General features: G+C 34.4%; 1 protein-coding gene across 3 annotated transcripts in view; it reads right to left on the bottom strand.

The window, feature by feature from the left end:
- Positions 1-414: 414 nt before the first annotated feature.
- AZIN1 (antizyme inhibitor 1) overlaps positions 415-14,391 on the bottom strand; it is a 31,083-nt gene continuing 17,106 nt past the window's right edge. For 2 of the 3 annotated variants that reach the window (XM_081070857.1, XM_081070856.1), the window contains 10 exons: positions 13,357-13,554; positions 11,227-11,400; positions 10,492-10,664; positions 7,853-7,987; positions 6,263-6,344; positions 5,803-5,877; positions 4,989-5,151; positions 3,513-3,628; positions 2,934-3,148; positions 415-2,733 (listed from right to left, as the gene is read on the bottom strand). In XM_081070857.1, coding sequence (XP_080926983.1) covers positions 2,622-2,733; positions 2,934-3,148; positions 3,513-3,628; positions 4,989-5,151; positions 5,803-5,877; positions 6,263-6,344; positions 7,853-7,987; positions 10,492-10,664; positions 11,227-11,400; positions 13,357-13,458 — 1,347 coding nt within the window. In that variant the 5' untranslated portion in view covers positions 13,459-13,554 and the 3' untranslated portion in view covers positions 415-2,621. The remainder of the gene's footprint in view (positions 2,734-2,933; positions 3,149-3,512; positions 3,629-4,988; positions 5,152-5,802; positions 5,878-6,262; positions 6,345-7,852; positions 7,988-10,491; positions 10,665-11,226; positions 11,401-13,356; positions 13,555-14,391) is intronic. The other variant, XM_081070858.1, reaches the window with a different exon arrangement.

Raw genomic sequence — 14,391 nt, 5'->3', positions numbered from 1 at the left:
TTGCTAACACTACCATGAGAAAATACAGTAACTCCCCTAAACAAATGACAGAAGAGATTTGCAGTGTGCCTTTTTCAACCCAATATTTGTACTGAATGGGATCAGTGCCCACATTTACCTGGAATATTTAAATTTATATAGATCATTTCATTTAATCCAAGTTTCATTTAATCTAAAGTTGTTGAGAGGCTGGTGAATTAATGTGTCTAGAAAATGTGGCCCTACAAACACTTTAGAGTTCACATATTCAGAACCTTCATTGTTCCGTATGTAATGCCCAGCATTATTTTACCAGATTCAATTTGCTCTGTAATAAAGCTATAGTATTCTGCAAGAATACTTGCAAGCTAATATACACAAAGCTGATACATAAAATTTCAACTTTTTCGCAATAGAAGCCATCAAAATAAAACATGAGGAATAAAAACATTTTATCTGTGTATTCAGAATCACAAGTTACCTTTACAGTTCAATTTACTATATAGAAATCATTTGGGTTTTATATTTTCAGATAAATTCTGAACTGAGATTACAATATTGTAAATTAAAAAGATTGTTACATTAATTCAGTATTTTTTAGCATACCAATTTGAAATATGTAAGTTCAAACATCAGATTTATGGCAAACAGTCTTCAAATACAATACAGACATTTCTTAAAGTTACCATATCATTCACATGTGATTTCATAATTCTGAGCTGTTATACATAGAACAGCTCTCCTTGAATATGGCAAAACTGACATGCCATGAAGCTCAAAATTGTATAGTCAAGCCAAGGACTCAAAATTGTACCATCTTTTAAAAGATCTGGCATTTCTGGACCACAAAACACAACATGTAAAGAAGGTTGGGAACAATCCTTCCTCATTAGTTAAAAAAATTACATGGTAGCTTGGAATTTTGCATAAAACCCCTATTATATACCTTGGGAAAGTTCAAGGTATAAGATGACAATGGACTGGGGTCCTATAAATTTTTTTTATCAGTAGATCCCATGAAATTCCAATGGGCATTAATCAAATCAAAAATATTAAGCACCTACTGGTTTAAGAGACTGAAATTTATTGAGATTCATGATCAATTTCTTCCCACCTTGAAATCAAGGTGTAAAAACCAGCTATTAAGTGCATTCCAAACTTCCCCTATGTAGCACAGGTAGAATTTTCTGTCCATTGGCACCAAAGTGAAGTCACATTTCCTCTTGGGAGACAGAAATTCAACATCTGAACATAGAGTAAGTTAGGAAAAAATGACCCCTGTTATTAATTTTATTACTATTGTGATTCTGAGATCTAGGATTACTAATATACTAGCAGTGAACAATGCAAATTCCTGGCAACAACTGTCAGGTTAGTGACGCTAATTCCCTTTCCCCCAATCACCATAAAATTTCAGTATGAAAAGAATTAAAAAGTAGTTACTAAGCTCAACAAATGGGAAATAATAAGTAACTAAGCAAGCAGCTAAATAACAAAACAAACCCCTAAAGTTTGAAATCATTGCAATTGTATAATTGAAAATAGGTGTGTTTCACCCCCACTCCTCCCTCACAACTCTGAATTTAAATATTCTGTGCAAAAGAGCATCAGGTTTCTGGATATAGATGTAGCCCTTCTGTTAAGTTTTAGTGCGCTACAGTTTTCTGCAATTTTATTTCCCTCCCTCCAGGCTTATTCAAAGTATTTAATAAAATCTTCCATTTCAGCCGAAAGATTTGTGATTCAAAGATTTACTAAGGTACTCTATGCATTCTTATCTATACAAAAACACCTATCATTACAATTGGTTTATGCAGGATTAACATTTTTGGTGTTAAAATTGTTAAACATCATGCTTACTGCACATCAACTCTCCATGATGCATCGGAACATCACAATGATTTACCAAACATTTTATTTAAATTACTAATTAAATAACTGAAAAATGTACTAAGCCAACTAAACTTAAATGGGCTATAAAGGAAAATAACTTTCAAAACAGTCCATATACACATCTATTTCAAAACTACCTTTGCTAGCTAGCCCCTTTCCCAGTTTTAGCCTGAAAAAACAGTAAAATCTACACAAAATTTTATTGCAATCATACAAGGGTTACATTAGGTCAAATACAACAAATACTATGATGCAATTTTACATTTATTAAACTACAGTTCAAAGCACAAATTTACACATTCTAAATACACTAAACGTATCTAATGAAGTCACACTGGTCTTCCACTGACATTTGATATATCTGGGTGAAAGACATTAATTTTACAAGACTTTCAAACATGAATCCTTAGTATAAAAACTGTGTACTTGTATGTAAACGATTTAATGGGGAACCCAATTAATGGGCTTCCATCTCCACTAAGTCATCCATTTTGTTGCATATTTTATTTTAAACGCTTAAGGGGCGGGACAACCTATTAAGTTTAAATCTTGATACATTATCTAAATCTCCCAATTACCCCCAATGAATTATAGATGAAAGCTGATTTTGTCTGGTCCCAAATAGCTATTACTAATAGTTTGTTTCAGAGAATTGACAGAATAAGATTGTTCGAATTTTTTCCACACTGGAATGTAGACCAGACAAGCTTAACCTGCAACTTCAGATCTAAAGAAGCGTTAATGCCTGCTTAAGCTTCAGTGGAAAAGCTTTCTCCTTGGCTCAGCTGAATGCAAGAAGGCACAAAGAAGAAGTTCTTCATCATTGTGTCTGAAGTAATTCCAGCATCTTGCATCTCATACCTAGACAAAAAGAAAAAGTAAACATAATTCCAATTTAAGCACAAGACCACACGACCACACAACAAACAGACCATGAAAACCCTTAAAAGATGAACATTTCTCTATTACTAGTAAGTTATGCAATCATTACAAAATTATAATTAGCCAACATTCTATCATTTGAAATATCCAATCTGCTTTAAAATAAAACAATACCTTACCAATCATTGAATGACATCATGTAGTAAATAGCTGGCCTCTGAAAATCATTAAAAGCAGATGGTTCATGGAAAGAATCTGCTCCCATGTTATCAAAGATAAGCCAATCTCCCACATTCAGCTCAGGAAGAAGACAGTTTTCCACAATTTGATCAAGCTCATCACAGGATGGACCCCAAAGGCTGCTTGTAAACAGAGGCTCATCTTCCTTGTATTTCTGTAAGAAAGGAAAAGCCTTTCAAAGATTAAGTTGTTGACTCATGCAGGTACTGAATTTGAGGGTGGATAAGAGCATTTTTCATTATCTCAGATCCAATGTGCCCAAGGAAGGCAGCTCTAGAGCCAGAGGCAGTGGTGCTCCTTTTTAACTCCATCTAAGGCAACTGCTCCTTAACTCCATCTAAGGTAACAGACTAAAGGGTTCAGACTAAAGCCAGAGGAATGCAAATCCTCAAAAAAGGGCAATATTCCCCCATCCTAAAGTATTTCTCCAAAAATTGGGGTGCACCTTAAAAATAAAAGCTGTTTATAAACTGCCAAAAGAGCAATTTTGACACTGTTTGTAATATCAAATAACTTACCTTGTGAACCTCTGGAATGGCATTTAAGTCCTCAGACAGTTTACTTGCAAAAGAACCATAAACACCATCATTCATATAATACACAAAGACTGGTTCATCACTTCCGGTTTTTTCTACTGAAATAAGTGGGAAAAATGAAGGGTGCTTTACAGTAAAATGTCTAATACAGTTATTATGTAAAGCATATCAAATACATTGAATATTTATCGGACTAATATAGTTTTCACATCTCAAAATGTTTAACTTAAAAAAGCTGATTACACTGACATACCTTAAACAAAACTGTTAGCCTAAAAAGCTGAACACACTTCAAAGGAAGATAACCAATGAACACATGAAAAAGGTGCTCTTTATTAGTCACTAAATAAATGCAAATTAAAACTACAATGAACTACCACCACTATCACCACCTACTGAATGAATAAAAGACTGACAACATAAAATCAATGAAGGTGGGGAACAATTAGAACCTACACATATACACTGCCAGTGCGAGGGTAAAATGGTTAACAACCCCTTTGAAAACTTTGAAAAAAACTTTTGAAAACTTTGAAAACATCTGTTCTACGATATAGCAATTCTATTGTTAGTTATTTCACCAAAAGAAATGAGGTGTCCACAAGACTTGTATTAACAATATTAATAGTTTTATTCATAACAGTTCCAAACTGGAAATGATTCATCAGCAAGAGAATGGATAAACTGTATATTCACAGTACACTACCAAAAAATAAACATGAAACAAAGTGTTTCAGATAGTCTGCTGTGATGTCTTAAACCTAAAACAGTCTAGTTAAAATGGTTTTTCTGCAGAAAAACAGAATGCACTCCATGGTATACTGCACTCACGTCTTTTGATATACAGGTATGTTTAAGAAATTAAAAACCTGAAAAGTGAAAAAAAAAAAAACACTCTTGCTCATTTAAGGGAAAAAATACAGGAAACAATGTCTCCTTAATGTAGAACAGTACTTCCTACATTTTAAAAAACGTTTTAACTTGTACACTGTCTAGTGAATTTTTGTTGGTTTGACTAAAGACAGATGAAAAGGATTCTGTGGCCCTTGTTATGTAAGAAAGTATGGGGTGGATTCTCCCTGTGACTCGTCTGACTAAAAGGAACATGACAGAGATATCACAATAAAACATTGGTTCTTAACAGAAACGAGACACAGAAACGAAAATCAATCACCCGGGGGAAATGTATCTAAAACATGCATTATCTAAGCATCAGCACCAAAAGAGCTGGATTCAGGAAGTCTTATGTAGTGGGACCCTGGCTTGGGCATTTTGAAAAGCTCCCCAGTTGCCTGTAAACCACCTATAAAACTTTGTAATTCATAAAATGTCCTACAGTATTATTTACACTTTAGTATATGTGTTGCCGAAGCGAGCACTTATTTACACTTTAGAATCTGATAATTCATCTTCAAACTAACTGGGTATCTATTAACAGAAACAAAACTATAAACTTACCTCCAGAGGAAAATTTATCATTTTCAACAACTTTCTTTGCAATTATATTAACTGCAAGTGTAAATGCAGAAGACACGTAATAACTTCCAGGTTCTGAAATTATCTTAATGCCAGATCCTTCAGGAAAGTAGACATCCAACAAAGGGCTGATAATGTGATTAACCTATGGATTTTAAATCCCACATTATGGTTTCAATATTGGATTAGGTAATTTAAACTACAGACCATTAAGTTTACTACTTAGCAGTTATCTTAAAGCAATTAAGCAAACTTGCAAGTCATCAGAATTTACTTTGTAACTATGGCATTAGTTAAAAATGGCATTAGTTAAAAAAAAAAATCACAACTCCAAAGGCAAATACCTACTGGTGATTAAATATTTAAAGTCATGTTTCTGTCTCTATCACTAGCAACAAAGGCGCAAAATTTCACATCAGTTTCTAGATATTATAGAATGTGGGAAGGACGACAGCAGGAAGGTAAGGAGTGAAGTACATCTGGATAATAACATGGCGTAAAGATGTTCAAGTTATGAATTCATTTGTGCCATGAAGTACCACCCCATAAAAGTATAAACACAGGTGAACAGAAACTTTGTGATAAAGTTATGCTACAGAGTACAAAATATTTTTAAACTGAATGGATTTTCAAAGTTAGCTACTCACTGCCTATTCATTTTTTTTAGAATAAAATTTTAAACAAATGTTACAGGCTTTTAGTCCCTGCCACTGTAAGAACTCTAGTTAAAGCATCTACCACTTAAGTAGCAAAGAAGAGATTATTCCAGTACGTCTACCCAGTGAACAAAATTTACCTCTTCCAATTGAAACTCAGTTCCTGTGAAACCTCCACCAATGTCTAACACGTTCATTGTGAAGCCAAATTCTTCCTAGAGATGGAGGGGAAAAACAAACAAAAACATTTTTAAATGCTTTTCCAAATTGTAATGGATACAGGGACATTTGGAAAAAACCCTCCCAGGGAGGTAAATATGTTCTGACCTTTAGTACAGCCAAGTTTTTGGTTTCTAACAGAAGCAGATTAATTCAATGTTATGTACATTAGCTTTCTGATGTGGTTTGTACTATCTTATTGATAAATAAATTACTCTTTCATCCCTTCACCTACTTAAAAAATGTGACAGTATGGAACTCTGCTTACATTATAAAAAATAATGTCTTAGTATAATGAGAATACTTCAGAGGTAGAAAAACACTGAACCATAGTCTTAAATAACATCCTGGCTTTAAATATAACTTAAGGAAAAAACTTACAGCCATGTCAAACACACATCGAGCATCAGACAGAGCATGGACATATACTTGAGATTCTTTGCAAGCACTTGAAATATGAAATCTGAAAGAAAGAGTAATAAATTTAAGGCAGCAGCAAGTTTTAGAGGTCCTTTTTATAATTCTTTTAAATTCTCATTCATCATATTAGCACAGTAAGTATTCAACTTAACACCACATATTTAGTGTGAGAAGTACTAGCCTCTAATTATCAAGTGGTAATACCTGGGCTTTTTAGAAAAGCCAGTGTTTGGATAATACTGTAATTTTATAAACAATTTTTAACAATGAGCTATCAGTCATGATTCATAGCTATCAGATTTGGGTGAGGCATACTTTTGTGCATATATGGTAACAAGCACCAAGAAAACTAGATATCTGGCAACCTGGTGGCTCAAGTGTTTGGAGCGCCGTGCTCCTAACTCCAAGGTTGCCAGTTTGATTCCCACATGCGCCAGTGAGCTGCGCTACCATGAGCAGCCGGAGGTTGCTGTGAGCTGCTGTGGGCTGCTGAGTGCTGCCACGAGCTACCATGTGCCGCCATGAGTGGCCAACCGACTGACTGCCTCAGCCAGGGGGAGCAAAAGGCTCATAATACCAGCATGGGTATTTAGTTGTGTCTTACACAACTAAACTGGAAACAAAGACTTGAATGGGGGGTGAGGGGAGTAGCTGGAAAGAAGGGAGGAAAAAAAAACTGGATTACAAAACCTTTATTTTCAATGTATGATTTTATCTCACAAAATATAAAAATGTTTATTGCAAAATAAACGAACATTAATTCAGCTATTACTGATACTTATTAACATTACTTAAGCGATAAAGATTCAGAATAGAATATTTAAATTTAATTGAAATACAATTCTGTGCCTGATTGTGGCAGTGGTTACACAAGTCCTTTAAAATTCATAGTATACACCCTGAAAGTGAATTTTCCTGTTAACTTAAAAAAATAGAATGTAGTTGAAATATGAAAACTCTCAAATACATGTTAACACTGTCACTTAAAGTGGTGATTTTAGTGATGATCCTTTATTCATCTTATGAACAATTTTTTAAAAAGCAAGATCTTGTACTATAGTGAGACTAGCAATAGACTGGCAACTCAGAAAATTTGGGGCTTTCTGATATGATCAAATCATTAAATCTTTCTGGGTCTGTTTCCTCACATAAAATTGAAAACGGTAAAGTACTGATTTATTCAAGTGCCCCTTCCACCCCCCTGTCATTAAAAGATGATAAAAGTCTTAAGGATGGGAAAAAGAAAAAAAATAATACCTATATTACAAGTTGAATGCCATTTTGGCATTCATTAGAATTCTAGTAAAATTTAAAAGGTGATTTAAATGACTAACTTAACCGAAACTTTTATTTACTATTTTATCTCTTTAATGGGGAGAGGGGAGGTACAAGTATAAAATAGTATGAAGGACAAAGCACATTTAATTTTTCCTAAGTAAAGAAAAAAAAAATATATATGTTAAACTGAAAGTTGAATTTATCAGAGTTCATACAAATGAAATCTTAAATCAGTATCTTAAATCTTTTTAATCTTTTTGATTAAATACTCACTTAACCCCAATAATTTGGACATCAAGTTCCTTTGCACATTCCAAAACATGCCTACAGTTCTTCAGGGTAGTGCCAAACTTCATGTTACCCTCTTCGCCTCCAATATTATCTTCTGTTGCAATATGTAGTAAGACCCTAAGAGAAGGGGAAGATGATTGGGGCAGAGTTGGTTTACATCATCATCAGCACATGTGAAGCCTGAAGATTGTAGGAAGTGTGTTGATTATGTTGCCAGTGCTCCCAAATCCAGCGACGGATGAATCAAGTGAACCTAATGAAAAACAATCCTGTATAGAGAAAAAACTAGCAATTAGGGCCTAAAGCATGAAGCTTACAAGGATGGGAATATGGAAAAATGCAGGAAGTTAAGACTGTTGTAGCAGCAAGAGTCGGTAGAGCTCTGTAATGAAAGACGACATTACTTTCAAATGAAGTCCATCAGTCTATAAATCCACCTAGAAAGACTAAATTGAATAGCAATGCCATCATTGTCTTTCAATAAAAAGTATCAGGGCTTTACATGTTTGAAATTTCCCAAATTGTTCTAGCTAGCTAACCTTCTACTCACTTATTCTATATACTCCTATTAATCAGACATTTAACAAAAAAAAATTGGGAACCCCTGAGTTATTTTATGTTTAAACAGCAGCCTTTTAGACTACTGATTTTAACCTATTTGGTATTTCCTTCCAAACCATGACAATTTAGACAAAATGATCAAGATTGTCAGATCATTAAGTAATTACAAAACACTAAAAACTGTAAATATACAAACGCTATTTGTAAAACAGCTTTCCCAAGGAAGTCCTAATGAATGATTGATGACCAGAGGGGGCAAGTCTGATAAAAGCAAAATTATGTACCTATGGTTACAATCAACTCTATCAAGAATGTACCATTCAGTTTACAATTCAACACAGCAAACACTCCAAATCAGGGCTTATCTTCAGAAGATCAAAGAGGAAGATTTTTTTTGAGACAAGTATGAGGTGTGATCAAACAATATGATGAATGTTCAAATTAAAAAAAATTTATTACAGTAAAAGACACCGTAATGTTTTTGACAGGAATTGCTGTATACAAGAAGCTATGTGTGACCCTGAGCGTTGTCATGATGATGAGTTACAGCACCCTTTCAAACACACAGTCTCTCAACCATAGCTCACACCCGACTGACTGCAGCAAACAAATTGAAACTTGTCACACAATGTTACTAAGGTTCGATGAACCACTTCCTGTATTGAAGATCCCTGCCTTATTGTTGGATGGCACTCGGCAGCAGCATTCACTATTATTTTGATCACAACAAAATGCTCCGTGTCACACATGGCTTCTGTACAGCAGTTTCTGTCAAATAAAAACATTACAGTACATCCTCACCCACCTTATTCACCAAATTTGGCACTATGCGACTTCTGGCTCTTCCCCAAAGTCAAAATGACCACGAAAGGCAAACGTTTTGAATTGATTCAGGACATCGAGGCAACCATGACGGCGCAGCTAAAGACACTCAGGAAAAAGGACTTCCAGAACTGCTTCAGAAAGTGTCAAGAACGATGCGATAGTGTTTGAAGCAAGGGGAGTATTTTGAGGGGGGATTAATGGCAATGTGTCTTTTGATAGTAATACATTGTTTTATTATTTTATTTATCCCTCCTCATTTCCCCCCTCCCCCCCACAAACTCCAAGTCAAGCTATTGTTCTCAATCTAGCTGTAGAGGGCGCAGCTCACTTGGACCATGTAGGAATCGAACCAGTGACCTCGGTGTTAGGGGCACTGCGCTCCAACCACCTGAGCCACCTGGCCACCCCTGTAATACATTTCTTAAAATTTAAACATTCATCATATTTATTATTGATCACACCTTGTATTTCCCTAGAATTTCCCCAAAAAGCCCTTTATCAAAAAAAAAAAAAAAAAAAAAAGTTTTCAGGGCAGTCAATTCTATCAGAACACCATTCTAAGAATACTATTAAAGAAATTAAGAAAATTGTAGATATACAAGGAAAACATGGATGTAACATAATTTTCAGGAATATGTAACATACAATAACTCATTCAAAGTAAGCAATGTCATGCTAATACAATATACCTTTAGTATATTCTGCAGTCCTCCTGACATACCAGTTCATGACATTAATTTTGACTTTAAAGTTTACTTTTCAAAAGCAAAAAATTTTATTTAAAAAATCTTGGGATGCATACAGGAATAAGTAAAAAAAAATTTACACTTCCTGCTCAAAGAGAAGTGTGGGCCTTAAAGAAATGCCTCAAATCACTAAGTTAACCAGGAAGAAAAGCTGACCAAATACATCCTATTCCCAACATGACAAGTAACTAGCAGGGTTAATGTGGTTCTGAAAATACAGCTGTGGCCCTAATTTGATTATTACCAACCACATTCTCTTCCTTGAAATAAAGATTATAAATTCATACCCCAAACTGCCCTTACCCTATCTCAACTCCACATGAAGAGTCAGAAGTACGCAGCCAGTAAAACGCTAGTAGTATTTTCCACATAGAAACTTTAAAATAAAATGATAATACACACCACTGCTCTACACAAATGCCTTCTTTCCCCAGGCTAAAGACATGAGCAAGTAACATAATTTCCTCAGTTACTTAGTTTTATACTTACTTGGCATTTGGATGATTACGTGCAATTTTCTTCAGTTCTACTTCACTATCACATGTCATCATGTTCACTCCAACTTTTGCTGCATACTTTATCTGAGACACTTGCTTGCAAGGACTTATATAAATAATGTTTTCTGGAGATACACCCAATTCTTGCACTAAAGCCATTTCAGTCTGTAAAAAAATAGATTTTAAACAGTGTCACCTAATAAGACAAAATTACGGTTACTATTCATTCAATGATTATCTCATTTTTTTTTTATTTTTTGGTTAAAATTCAACTATATGAGGTTCAATTAGGGTTACATAATGTCACAGTTCATATTCTGTATTAAGCATAGACTTACCACACCACTGTGTTAAAAATCTGAAAAGGGTCTATTACCATTAGAGAAATTTCATAGATTAGATATTTTGCTTGTCATCAGAAGTAACTTGATCTAGCTAGCTCGAGCCTAAGAATGGTTTTTGATTAAAGATAAAGAAAACTTTTCAAAGTTTCATATCACTGAACCTTTCCTTTCTTTGGTACACTTAAAAAAGTTTATAAATTTCCATTAGGCTGCCAATTAAAATAAGAGTTAAAAAAAAAAAAAACAACAATAACAAAAAAAACCCATCCAAAAAAAGTTCCTTGCAATTTTCCTATTGCTGTGGGTAACCAAAGTTAAACTGAATTATAAAACGTTGGAGTTTAAGGACAAAATAGTTTTAAAAAAACACAGAAATTACTTACTTTACTGGAACAAGCAAATCCAGTTCCAAGAGCTGCCAAAATCTCAAGTACAGCTGGAGTGGAGTTGCATTTTACCATGTAGAATGGCTTTATTTGAGCCACTACGTTCTGCCATTGACTGTGTTTCTTCACAATCTTTCCAAGATCTCCCACAAAAAATGCATTTTTCCCTGTCTTATTACGATTATGAAAAAAAAGAAAACAATCAGAACTATTGAAAATAGAGTACCAAATAAGTAGGAAAGAACTCCCTTATACCTCCACAAATGAGCCAAAACATACATTTATATACACTACTACATTTAAGGCATGTGAAGAGTAATTAAGCTAGGTTGAGCAGATGACAAAGGAAAATCGAAACACATCTGTTCATTTTAAACTTGACTTTTTGCTGCGCTATGCTGGCATATAAATAATCTCTACTTGATTTGAAAATATTATAGTGACTTTCTATTTTAAAATTGCTTCAATTTTACTTTTTGGGAATAGAGGGAAGGAGATCACCTGTTTCCATCCATGCTTTCTGCTACTGTTTAAAATAGACCTACATCAGCAGTTCAGGATCTAATTTCCTAACACAGAGAGTTATCAGGAATGCTAAACAAAACAAGCTATATATCTCCATTATAAGTTGCACCTCATGACAAGATGGTAAAACAAGGGAGCAACTATACTGGGAACCTATTTTTAAAGAGACTAAGTTGTGCAGAGAATGACAAAATTAAGTTAAAAATACACAAGGTATACTAAATATTAGATAAACCTTAGTAAAAATATTCTTCCCTCAAAAGAAAATTAAAGTAGCAATTTGGGAAAGATCTGTAATGATTTTAAAGTTGTGGCTACTCTAAGGGTAGAGAGATGACTGTGTAATATGTCAATTACTCATTGTTGATCGGCAGACAAAATCATCTTATTTAGAATACACAACATTCAAATACTGTTTAAAAAGCCATGAAGACAATTCTACTGCTTCCTACTCTTTGAACACATTATTTGAAAATGTACATTACTGGAACATACTGGCCAGGAAATAGAGGGTGCCAAAAAAATGTATACATGTTTTAAGCAAGGAAAAAACTACATTAAAATTGTAATACTCAATATCCACCATTAACAAAAGATGAACACAAGTCATATGTATACATTTTTTTGTCACCCCCGCAGATATGACTGGAAATTATAGGTTATGTGTGGCAGATATGGGAGTTATACTGAAATTACCTTATCCTTACAAGACATGCTATTCCTAATGTTCTGGAGACAGAAATTTTATTTTCACTTTAACGTAAAAATAAGGCAATTACAGGTTCCAGTAAGAGAACTGGGATTTAAAAAACAAAAAAACCCACCAAGATATTCAGTTGTAATCCCCCTGGAGCTACAGTTAGGTAAGATTGCTAGGAGAGAACAGAGTTGAGGCCTAATCCTCACTAAATGCTATCGAAGGTGTGATAATTTAGACTATAGGACAAGAACGGATGAAAAGAGTATTTCAAAGGTCATATTTGACCCAGGAATGTTGTGGAAGTTAAGTAACTAAGAGAAAGGTCAGCACACTTCCAGGAGGAGGTTCCCAGTGACGCGAGAAAATTAACTGAAGAATGGTTTGACCATAACACTGATTTGACAGTATGACAAGTGGCAGGTTTCTTTCCCCCAAGAATTTTCATGGCAGAGGAAGATAGGAATAAAGGAAATTTGCTGGGATGTGGTAGATAAATGAGCAAATCTGTAAAGATCGAGAGGAGAGAAGTCTTTTTTGGTGTTCTATTCCTGAATACCAGAGCAACATGAAACAATCCAACAAATTTGGGGAATATAGGAAATTAGCTCCAAGAAAGAAACAAATTTTATCAGGAGATAAAAATAATTCAGTAAGTACAAAATGAAAACAAATGATCTTAAATAGCAGTGAATATGATTCTATAGAAGGTGACACTTGGGGCAGTAGAGTGTAAGCAGTCAGTGTAAATTTAAAGGGAGGTGGGGAGTGTCGAGTTAAGATAACCTAGAAAGCAAGATAACCTGAAAAAGTTAACATCTGACAAGGTACTTTTATCAGATTAACATTTTGGAACTGATGTTTTGGAATTCAAAAATCTGAGAAATGTGAGATGGCGCACTTACCAGGGTATGTTCATAAACATAGTTATCAATAACATTTCCAAGGTTTGTTCCTTCATCCAACAGGCCAATGAAGTAGTTTGCATCGTCAATAAATCCTTTCATCTCAGCCGTATTCCACAAAGCCGAAAGTCATAAACCAGGAAAAACAAGAGAAGGGCCACCAAGCCTTATGTCTGGGTCCTTAGAATATGCAACAAACTGTCAAAATAGAAGTTATTTCAAAATCTGTATTATTCCACTAGTAAAACTTAAGGTGAGCTGTCAATGAAAAGTGTGCTAAGTGCCTAATTTAGTGAGTGTGTGTGACTACTCACCACTTTCAGAAACAATCATTAATATTTAGTGTCTGCTTTAAAGTAAATATGTATTTTACACATTTTTAAAAAGCAAAATATATTATTCTGAGAGGATAAGCTACATATGTGCACAATTAATTGCAAGTCAATATGGTCACCTTATTTACATAGAGTTGCAGACCTAGTATTATTCATCTTGTTTTGTGGTTCTTCTATAATGTACAAATTTACTCACTTCCATAACACATACAATTTTACCAGTTTTAAGAAAGCTAATGAATTAAGTATCTGCAGTCCCAAAATTGAAATACTAAACTTCAATACACTGCCAGCTATATGACAGCACACTACCAGGTATCTGCAGGTGCATGTCTTCTAAATAAAATACAAGAAATGAAAGTTAATAAAAATAGGTGGGGGTGGAAGGGTAACTTTAGGGGACAATCTGTATGTAGCTTTGTTACAGACTGCCTATCTACTGTGTTTCCCCAAAAACAAGACCTAGCTGGACAATCAGCTCTAATGTGCCTTTTGGAGCAAAAATTACTGTAAGACCCAGTCTTAAGACGGGGTCTAATAAAATAAAATAAAATGTAATACCGGGTCTTACAGTAATTTTTGCTCCGAAAGACACCTTAGAGCTGATTGTCCGGCTAGGTCTTATTTTCAGGGAAACACAGCAAAGTTAGCTGTATATGTCTCTTATGAGATGGGTTGATTTGGTGAAAACATTAACTGA

This window comes from Rhinolophus hipposideros (assembly GCF_964194185.1).
Source record: "Rhinolophus hipposideros genome assembly, chromosome: 13".
Lineage (NCBI taxonomy): Eukaryota > Metazoa > Chordata > Mammalia > Chiroptera > Rhinolophidae > Rhinolophus > Rhinolophus hipposideros.
This window is presented reverse-complemented; position numbering and strand designations above follow the sequence as displayed.